The sequence below is a fragment of the Odontesthes bonariensis genome, chromosome 10 (assembly GCF_027942865.1).
Source record: "Odontesthes bonariensis isolate fOdoBon6 chromosome 10, fOdoBon6.hap1, whole genome shotgun sequence".
Taxonomy (NCBI): domain Eukaryota; kingdom Metazoa; phylum Chordata; class Actinopteri; order Atheriniformes; family Atherinopsidae; genus Odontesthes; species Odontesthes bonariensis.
In genome coordinates this window covers 29,006,623-29,017,447 of record NC_134515.1, presented here as the reverse complement: position 1 = coordinate 29,017,447, position 10,825 = coordinate 29,006,623, and the positions used below count along the sequence as shown (strand labels likewise).

Here is a 10,825-nt window from a genome sequence, read left to right as displayed (position 1 = left end):
CACACACACACACACACACACACACACACACAGAGTGAACATACTGCTCAGTAAAAGCTCGGCTGACGTCTTGAAATACCATCTCCACCTGGCTGTGAGTGATTCCATGTCATGTTTTCCTACAATGCCACTGTGGCGGGGCTCAGACGAGCTTCCTGCTACCTCTGGATCCAAACATCAACCAATAGGGTCTCCCCTTGATCCCCTCTCCTCTCCTTTTGCTTTAGTAAACACGATAATAGCAGTGCTGTGTTCGTGTGGGCTCCGTGTTAACACTGTGGCTGTCAAAGGCCATCATGTCCCTTCAAAGGATGATGGCTCTCTAAAGTGGGCTCTCTCAGTGGCAGCCATTTTCCACTTGACTGGCCCCACACACGAAGGGGGACTGGTAGCCCCTAGCAGCTGGGCCAGACTGGTCACTGGGGGTGGGGAGAACGAGCTGAATGGCCCCATGTAAAAGCAGGGAGCTAATGGCAAGATAAGACAGGTGTCCATATGCATCAAGAGGTGTGTTTGGTATTTTGTCCTAAAACATACATTTTACTTTACCCTGCAAAAAACACTCATAATGCTCAGGTGTGCTTTCACATTGATGCCGAACCGCTCATTGTTCCCTCTCATCAAATACCGGAGTTACTGGCGTCAAAATAAGGCGTTATTTTGCACGTCAGCTGAAATTTTATTGAAATGCTGACAAATCCCTCTCACTCCTTGATGACTTGCCGCCTGCCAGTATCTCAACAGCAACTGGGAACCAAAACCCAATGAGCTGCTATGATATGAATGATGATCCAGGGAGCGTGTTTGCTCGGCCATACAGGCTTTGTATCAACACCTCAGGTCCAGTCGGGTCTTACCAGAGACAGAGAGGGCGGGACGCATTTTCATAAATCACTTCTTGACACCAAATCAAGGTTATGTGGTTGGCAGTCTGTTGCCTGTAGACTGCGTTAGCATTGACAATGCAAAGAGGCTCTGTCAGGATTTAAATTAGTTCAGTGGCTGTTTATGGTTGGAAGTTTAGGACATTCTTTTCCTAAAATTTTATCATGTGCTTCTAGTATGAATTGATTAACGGAAGAGTGATGTGTTTTATCCTGTTTTGTCCTGTACAGTTTTTGTTACCCACTCCTGATACACTGGCTCTATACTACCCACAGTGCTGAGGTAATAATTAGCTCACTGCAGCAGTGTAACAAGTTTGCACCCCCGTCCTGCTGTGCAGCTCTGTAATTGGTCCCCCTCGTGTGGCACAGTCAGGCCCCAGAACAAAGGGTTCCCAGAGGGGGAATCTATGCTGACCCATGCTGAACCCCCCACAACAATGACAGGCAGGAAGCATTTACATATGCTGACAGACTTGTCTCTTCCTAGAGTGGAGTGCCAGGCACTTCATTAAAGCAACATCAATACCTGCTGATAGAAAACGAGGAGTGGGCCCGTGTGCATCACTGTCTGCTCCGAGACGTTATAGCGAAATGACACAGAGCTGTCACATCTAATTTCGAATAAATGGACAGCATTTATTAAACCGAGTGTGTGTGGAAATTGATGGCAGAGAGGCAGTGAGATGCTGTCTGAGCTGTGCTTGTCTGCATGCATCAGCAGATAGTTTATCCACAAGCTGTTCACCTGCACATCAGCTGCCAAAATATGTGGGCCTCCAGAACACCCGAGCAAATTTCCACTCTGCCTGCTTTTATATATATTTTTTCAGACCTAGATGATGATTAAAAAACAGTTTACACTCTCTCTGTGTGGTTGTGCTTTTAAATGATGTTCTGTCAGAGGTTAACATCCTCCTTAGTGAACCCTGCATTTGTGCCACAGAAAGAGGATCGTGCAAAGTCAGACACAGGTGACTTATCTGTCGATTCAGCAGCCGCGCTGCAGGAGTGCAGGTGGGTTCATTCATTCATTGCATCACGGTGCTGCAAATTCATTCTCTTATCCAGTTAAAGGAAGGGTAAATCCTCCTTCCATTTGACACGCTGCTCATTTAGTTGAGAGGCACAGTGGCTGGCTGGAGGGAGGGTAGAAGGGAGGGAGCTGAGGGGGAGTTGTGGTGATGTTGTAGGGAGGGGGGGGCTCTTTGGGAGGTGTCGACCTGAGCAGATGGACTTCTCAGTGGCGTAGTAAGCGGAGTCTTCACATGGCAGAGGAGACTGCAGGATCTCACAGGACCGGGACACAGCATCCAGGTGGCCATGGCCCCTCCTGACCAGCTGGAGGAGCGATGGGACCATCTGACACTCCAAGGAAAATGATACACTTTTCTTTGCTGCTTTGTTATGTCTCGACACAAAAGCCCAGAGCCAATCAAGGAATTTAGCTAATCAAGCATAGAGAAAATCCCTTTGATTGCATGCAAGAATTCAAGGTCATGTTCACCACAGAAAAGCAGTTCTAACAGTATTAAGGTGAACGCTCCTACTTGACGCTGAGATGATCTATTTCAGTACAAAAATAAAACTGTGTGGGGTGATTAAGATTTTATAAAAACCCATCTTGTGAGTTTGCATCAGTAACCATGTGCAATGATTTCAGCACAACTTACACGTATTGCAATGTGGATTCAGAAAATCCAAGTGAGAAAGTCCCATCTGTGCTTCTCCTCCACCGCTCCTGCGCCCTGGAGGCTACACAGGGCTAATTGTGGCCCCATTTTTCCTTCCTTATCTTTTTGTTTTTACTCAGTGTTGGGGTCAGGGAAGCTCCCAAGTGACCAGTGGCAGGAGCAACAGCCATCGGCCCCCGCTGAGCTTAAGTAATTAGAGTCCTTCTCCCCCACCCTGCTCCTCCCCGTGCTTCCCCACAGACCCAGGCCGGGGAACCTCTCCCTCTCCTTCTGAAGGGCGTGGGGGGTAGAGAGGAGGAACAGCTGCTGACGGGAAACCACTCTCTGGTTCCCATGGATGACCTCTGTCCTCCTCGGAGGATGTGCAGCAGCATCTTTGATAGAGATGATGGGGGGCTTTGAGCAGACATTTTATGGGATCATTGTAGCTCTGTTGTCTTGTGGCTGTTTTCTATTGTTTTATCCCTTTTCTTCTTTTTTTCGCTTTCCCCATTTTCAACGGCTGGCCAGTGATCATTACTGACAGACCATTTCAGTCTGCATTTGAGTGGTGTTGTAGCACAATTTGGACAGCAACAGTAGCATAATCTATGATTCATTTATCAAATAATTACTATTTTTATGATTCTGTGAGCAGCATGTTAGTGTCGCAGTTTATCCAAGTGAAGATAGTTTGTCCTCCTTTTACATATTTAAGTATTTTTATCCAGCTGTTACCAGCCCAAGGGTAAGGCCTGGTAATAGGTAAAAGCTAAGGGGTTGAGAGATGATTAATTAGAGAGAAAAGAATTTCTGCTCTATTTAATCATTTTAACAATTTTTTTTATATTTACTCCACTCTGCAATACTGCCTAATTTTATTTCTTTAGACTTCAGAACCATCTGAGATGTTTAGAAGGGAACTCTAGCAACAAAACACTGCTCCTTTTTTCAAGGAGGTCGCAAGTCATTTCTGTTGTATTTTATGATATATCTTAATCTGTACAGTAACAGAAGCTGGTTTCTGTCAAATAAATCGAGTCAAAAGTACAGGATTTCTTTCTTAAATGTTATTGAGTGGAATTCTAAAGAAGCATTGCTGAAAAAAATAAAGTAGTACCTCAGAATTACACCTGAAAAATAAAGCATACAGGTGAAAAAATATTTGAACCCTTTCTTTCTACACAGTATGACTATTTCATATGGAGGACACTCCTCCTGCAGCCTGTGGACCTACATGTTTAAAAAGTACGCTGCAGACATCTAGTGGCCAAATGAGCTTACAGTTTAGTACAATTACTGGTGCGATGCACTTTTAAAAAAAAATAAAGGTATAAAGCAAAGCACCTGCAACCCAGTGTTAAGCAGGAAATAGTGGTTTTCTTTTCACAAGTCAAAGTTTTACCCAGCAGAGTGTATGAATTTACAACAACAACTCCAAATAAGTTGGGGGGCTGTGTAGAATGTAATGATTTGCAAATCTCACAAACCCATATTTTATCCATAATAGAACACGGAAAATAGGCATTTTACTGTCTTGTGAAAAATAATGGCTTCATTGGCTGAATTTGATGATGGCAACACATCTCAAAAGCATGACTTAAAAATCACAAGGTTGCACAGAAAAGAAAAGAAATACAAAGATTGTTGGCCATCTCATATTTGTCAAATGAATATGAATCTAACAGCTGGGTGGCTTTGCTTAGTATCAACTACTTTATGGAAACTTTTCATTTTGTGAAACCCTTTAGAAAATCTTAAACATGTTTTGCTTTTATTGAACTGGAAATGAAGTAGCAGAAGTAGAGTTTGCTCTGTATAGGAAGGGGCCAAGCAGAGCGGACTCTACTTTATTAGGAAGCTCAGGTCCTTCAATGTTTGCAGCATCGTCTGCAAGTCTGCGGTGACGAGTGCAATATGCTTTGCAGCTTTTTTCTTATATATTGTTCAGCTTGAACATACAAAAAGTTGATTTTCAGTAAGTGTACTCTGGACAGAGCCATACGACCTTTTCATCTCGGTTTCTTTATCCTACAGAAAGATTACCTTATCATATGAGATAGACTTGAGAGTTGTTTCAATTTTTTTATTTAACGTTCAGCAAAGAATTAAATAAGCACACATCCCAAAATGTAAATCTGTCACTTCAGTTGAGTCTCTGGCTCCTCGTCAGCGCTGCGGCTCTCAGACCGACTGTCACGAAGGACACCGAGTGTTGCAGAAGTCTCCTGACTTAAACAGCTGGTAGACATTCACCAGCGGGAACATGGTGACAGAACCAACCAGAGAGCCCATCTGTGCTGCAGCTCCACACCAGACCAGGGCGCTGTGGCTCCGGTCCCTCAGGATAACACCCACCATTACTTTGACGTATGACAGCGTTCCAGTAAACATGAGCCACGAGAGCACCTGGGGAGGACAAAAGAACAATGTCAACTCGTGCGCTTATCTCAGTGATAATCTGAGAGCATAATATCTTTTATGTCTGAAAAACAGATACTGCTGACGGCCAAAATGAGTTACCTCATCTTCAGTTAGGAATATGAACTTTGCCACTGAAACCATTGAGAAACAATGCCACACCTCTCTTACAGAACATGCTTATGGTTCACTCACGATAATTGCCTCTCCCAACGCAGATCCTTGAAGCAAAGGACACGGACTCATTGCTGCCATGGCCATGTTGTAGCTACCAAAGCCTGTCCCCAACACAGTCAGCCCCCCGAGAAAGATCAGGGACCTGAACACAAAAGAGTTCATTCAGTCACAGTCTCTATTTTCTACGTACAAATGATAAAAGACGACCTCTTTTTCAAAAGGAAGGCTTGGTTGTCATGCACGTTGTGCTCAACCCATTTATCTGAGTGGCAGCAAAAGCCAATTGTTAGATTTAAACTTTCTTGATTTTCAAGCTCTTCCTAAAACAATAATCAGAGTGAAAGAGGGAACTAAAAAACCTCTGACTTTAGCTGAAGTAAAACAACATTTATTTTCCTTTTACCTTTTACAGACATCTTAACCCGTTGAAATGTTGCTTTTCTAGATGTATCTAAACATCAGAAGTGAGACTGGATGCTGCTGAGAAACTGATATTTTGTGGCTCCATTTTAACAGCACCCCGTAATTCTGTTTTCTGAGGATTGCGTTTCCCCATCACATCATTTACAAAGTGTCACGGAGGAATCTTTTAATGGCCAGCGCGATCAGTTGAAAATGAGCACAGAAACTAAAACCGCCTTAAAAATTCACACGAGCACCTGATTATGGTTTGTAGAAACATTTGAACATTTTCAACCAGTCCGTCAAGGCAATACCTGTGACTTTTACCTATTTTGGAAGAACATTGCAACAGTGCAGGCGACTGGGTTTGCAACTGAGGCCAGAGCTGCAGAGAGATGATACGCAAGGTTCCCATACGGCATACAGGAGTACGTCTGCACAGAGGGCAGCACGCCGTTAGTTGAAGCATTAACCAACACCACCAGAAAGTAGATGTAGGTCAGCTGATATATAGTGTGTTCTGGGCTGGCCAGCAGAGGCTTGCTCTTGGCTGCGTCCTTCCCTATGCTATTCTCTCCCCCTCCACCAGTCTCTGCTCCTGGGTTGTCCAGCCCAGAGCCAATTGATGCCGCGGTGGTTTTCACAAGGTTTTCAGTTGACAGTTCCAATGTCCGAGGAAGCCTATTCAGTGCAATAAAAGCAGCAAAGCTTATGCACATCATGGCTGCCAGGAAGAAGAAAAACACCTCTGTGGAGAAGTTTGGAGGAAGATACTCAGTTTGTAGAGATGCAGTGTCCTCTCCTGTGTGGTTTCCTGAAGTCTGAGAGGAGTTGACACATTTGGCGATGCCAACACCCTGTGCCAAAGCAGCTACACCGGGAATGAAACCACTGAGCCCCTCTCCAATGAAATATGTGGGGATGTATTTTGCTGGAAGCTGCATCATAAAAGGAAGGAAGGTAACTGAGGAAGTGCAGTCCACCAGAGAGAGGAAGAACGTAATAATGAAGAAGGCCGTACTATGTGACGCCCCGGCCACAATGGTGGTCTCGTCCCAGAAGAAGGCGAGCAGGATGCAGGACACCACTCCAATGGAGAGGATGGAGTAAATGACTACTCGCTCTTTTAGCCGACCCGGGCAGAGTTTGTGCATGAGTGTGACCAGCAGAGGTCCCAGGTTGGCCAGCTGGATAATGACTGTCAGGTAGGAAGGGAGCTCCCAGCCTTCGGGAAGAGTGTTGACGATGAGTGGGAGTTCCACCCAGAGACCGTTCACTGCCACCCAAGAGCCGAGGCCAAAGGCGCAGGCCAGCATGTGCACGAGCAGAGTCATATTGTCAGTCTGAAGAGATAGTTCCACCTCTGCTGTGAGTCATACCTACAAGAACACAAGAGGCAGCAATGTTGAATTAAGCTATAAGATTCCAAATGTTGTGCACCATTTCATTTGTCTCTCAAGTTTAGGCGTTAGCCGACTCTTATTTTAGTCTGAATTAAAATGGCCATTGCCACTAGAAGTTTCTCTAACAAATTAATCTATTAATCTTATCATTATATCTGGAGTTTTACAGCACTTTCCTTAGGGCATCATCACAAACTCATTATGAAGCACATGTGTGGGGCTTTCCTGCGAGCATGCTTTTATAGAGCTGGTCGAGGGATCGTTGGGTTTTTGGCAATAATTTCTCATTTCCCTGTTCTAGTCTTTTTCACTCTGAAATAGAAACAAAAAAATAGGGAAATGTGTAAAATACTTTTTAAAAAAGGTAAAAAAATTGTAAGAGTGCAAGTCCAAGCGGCATCCCATTTTAGCTAGTGGAGGTGAGGGTAATTTGAACAATCTTATAGTTATTTAATCTGATGAGTAGCATCATATTTTATAAACTGATCCTATATTTTGCCGATAGAATCTTGTCTGATTAACAAACCAGCTGTCATATAAATGTAGTGGTGCAAAAAGATTCAGGGAATGAACATAATTCAGTCCATTATACCACATATAACTTATACTTCATCATATTTGCTGTCAAAGTGCTACTATTAGCACAGTAAATGAGTTACTTCGTCATTATCAGTAAACCCTGACAACTTCATTATTGTAACAAAGGGAGTCAAGGACAAAACCAATAATTTCAGTTCACCCCGGCAGTACATTACTCATGTTTCAACAGGTTTCACATCCCTTTTACTCCTTGTTGGACAATCCAGCAAACCACTGACCAGTCTATGCTCGTTCTCTGAATACTCAAGTGAAAGAGTTTTTAAAAAGCAAACACAGAGGCAGCTTAGAAAACAGCGCAGTCACTTCATATCATGAATTAGCCTCTTATACTTTTAAAGAGCAGAAACCGTTTACACACACCATTTCTATCAGACGTGGAAATGTACTCACAAGTCTCTTCGGTTCCTGAAGGCTCCGAACAAGGCTCGCTGTCATTGTACAAAGAGGTTAGTGACGGTCCTTCTTTGGCAGCTCTTACACAAACACTTGATGAGATTCACATGGCTACTGCTGTGTGGGTCAGAGTCCACTGACTAACCATCGGCTGCACTGTAACAGTGGGAAGTGTCTAAATGTACTCACCTCTCTCATTGCAACACACTCTTATTTAGGTCAAGTCTTGAAGCACTTTTAGGTGATCTTGACATTTTGGCTCACTGACAGCAGCAAATGACAGATGACACACAGACAGACAGTCAAGGTTACTTAAACCGTTCTGAGACATTATTAACTCGAATATCCACATAATACAACACCCATGACTACTCTTAGTAGTTTTTGTCACATGTCTTTACAACCATAAGTACCTCACATACAGAAACCACTAATAGCTAATTGGGCATAGAAGGGGAAAAAAATTGAAACCTACTGGTTAAACAAGGATTATAATTGATAACCAAACTGCAGCTGAGATTTTGCAGTTGTTGTGGCTTTACTTCTTCCTGTCACTCTTAATGTGTTGATGGTAGCATATTTTCAGCTTAACAACAGCAGTTTTCACTTCCTCCATGGCCACACAACCTCTAAATGTCAAATTAGATTGATGGTTGAGTGGCTGTTTAGCCTGCAATGCCCCCTACAGGCCATAAGTGAAAGTTACAGAATGTGTTATCATTTTGGACCTCATCAGGCTCTTGAACTTGAGCACAATGTACAATGAGCAGGAAATTTATGCCGCAGTTTTTCTTGCTAGGCTGCCTCGTCATCCTTACTCAGTAATAAAAGCTTACTTTTTTTTGTATGTCACAATAAAGATAAAAAGAAAGATGTCTGAGATATTGGATTGGATTTTATTTTGATGGAATTATACAAAAATTTTTGATTTCTTATATATCTGCATTATCAACACTGCCAGTTCTATTATTGCAATAAACACTCCCATGAAAAAGAAATTTAGAATACTTTCTCTTAGGAAAAATAGACATTGTAATAAAAAAAATGTAAATTTTTTTCTGCTGTGAAGAAGATATTGGTTTGCACATTTTATACACCATCCCAACTTTTTTTTTAATTGCACTTATAAATGAGTTAGAATGGGATGACCCATATCCAGCCATCCATCCATTTTCCATACCCATTTAATCCAATTTAGGGTCACAGGGGGGCTGGAGAGGCAGAGGCAGGTTACACCCTGGACAGGTCCATCACAGGGCCACACAGAGTCAAACAAGACTCCATGCACGCTCATACTCACTCCTAGGGACAATTTAGAGACACCAATTAACCTAACATGCATGTTTTTGGATGGTGGGAGGAAGCCAGAGTACCCAGAGAAAGCCTGTGCACACAACTTCACACAGAAAGGCCCCAGCCAGGAATCAAACCTGGAACCGTCTCACTGTGAGGCGACAGTGCTAACCACCACACCACACCCGGAATGACCCATATGTCACATTTTATACACTTATAACAGATTTAAAGATAGAAAATAATAGTAAAGGTAACAGTAATGACAAAAAATAGAACAACTAGAGAAAATTCCCTCAGTTAACTTATTTGCTCCCACAGCTGTGAGGTTCACACTCAGTCACAACTGAGGCAGATCGCAGGTGCTTGGTCACAAGTCTGAGTTGACCTGATGATGGTTCAAATTATAAATCACTCAAATTCAACAACACAATTCAACCTGAAGGGAATATTAGTGTTGCTATTAAATTTCAAGTCAAGAAATCCCACAGATGTTGAGGCATTTCAGTCAGCAAAAGGAAGCAATAGAGGTGGCATTCTGAGATCACCAAAGCCAACAGGAGTCATCCTCTGCTGAACAATGTGTTTAAAAATAGATGGCATTTCATCCACTTCAACTAAAGTAGTGTACTGGCTGACAAATTGGGAAAGCTCGCCTGCTGCACTGTGCTGCTGATGCCTCTCTTCTCTTATAAACATAGTAGAGGAGCTGCATACATGTAGACAAATTGAGGATGGTGGCAAAACATTTCCATGAACACTAAATAACTATTTAAACTTTAGATAGCTATTTGTATTATTTGATTATAGATGGAAAAATAAAAACATTCCAAACTTGAAGTCTAATTGGCACAATAATGATAACAACTGCAGTAAATCTGGTAGTGTGAAAACATGTTAGGTAGGGAATAAAACCTCAGGTAAATATGTAACTAAAGGCGTGATAAACTCTGACAGAGAAGATCAGTGTCAGTTCCTGCACCGATATGAAACACTCAGTAACATGAGCAGTTGAGTCGAGCTTCAGTTACAGCTCGACTGGGACATCTAACAGGACCAACGTCCTTATGACAGTATCTATCCATGCCCAGGAGGTGAATGGGGTCATTTACTGAAGTAACCACTAACACTGTGAACTGTGAGAAAATGTTTGAGACATTCTGTCGCTTCGAACTTTCTCTGCCATCGAGATCATCGTTCATTTGTCTTTAAGTTACTTGAATGGGGATTTTGTCAGGTAAATCTAAGGTTATAATTCAGGATTTTATTAGGAGCAGAGCAACAGTCTGGAAAAGCTTTCATCGACCGCTTAAAAGGCTGATTTTCAGTCACATGTTTCTGATGCGTTTGAATGAGAGGAGCTTTATTGGGAAGTTGTCTTTTTCTTTTGGCCTTTCGCATTTTCAGATTCATGAATGGTTTGTACCTTATGATTAACCCTCAGTATTTCAATAATGATATGTCTGCCAGCAGGCGAGTTATCTTCCTTTGGCATCCAGTCAAGTTGCGATGAAGTCCACAATTGTTGCCCCCTTTGAGCTGCAGAGCTCACCAGCGTGTTCTTCTTTCCCCGAATGCA

General features: G+C 42.7%; 1 protein-coding gene across 1 annotated transcript; it reads right to left on the bottom strand.

Annotated features, from left to right (window-relative positions):
- Positions 1-4,638: 4,638 nt before the first annotated feature.
- slc52a3-1 (solute carrier family 52 member 3-1) lies at positions 4,639-8,112 on the bottom strand. The gene is made up of 4 exons (XM_075475767.1): positions 7,951-8,112; positions 5,885-6,936; positions 5,174-5,297; positions 4,639-4,966 (listed from the first exon to the last, which is right to left on the bottom strand). The coding sequence occupies exons 2-4, from the start codon at positions 6,889-6,891 to the stop codon at positions 4,754-4,756; spliced, it is 1,344 nt and encodes a 447-aa protein (XP_075331882.1). The 5' UTR covers positions 6,892-6,936; positions 7,951-8,112; the 3' UTR covers positions 4,639-4,753.
- Positions 8,113-10,825: the final 2,713 nt, after the last annotated feature.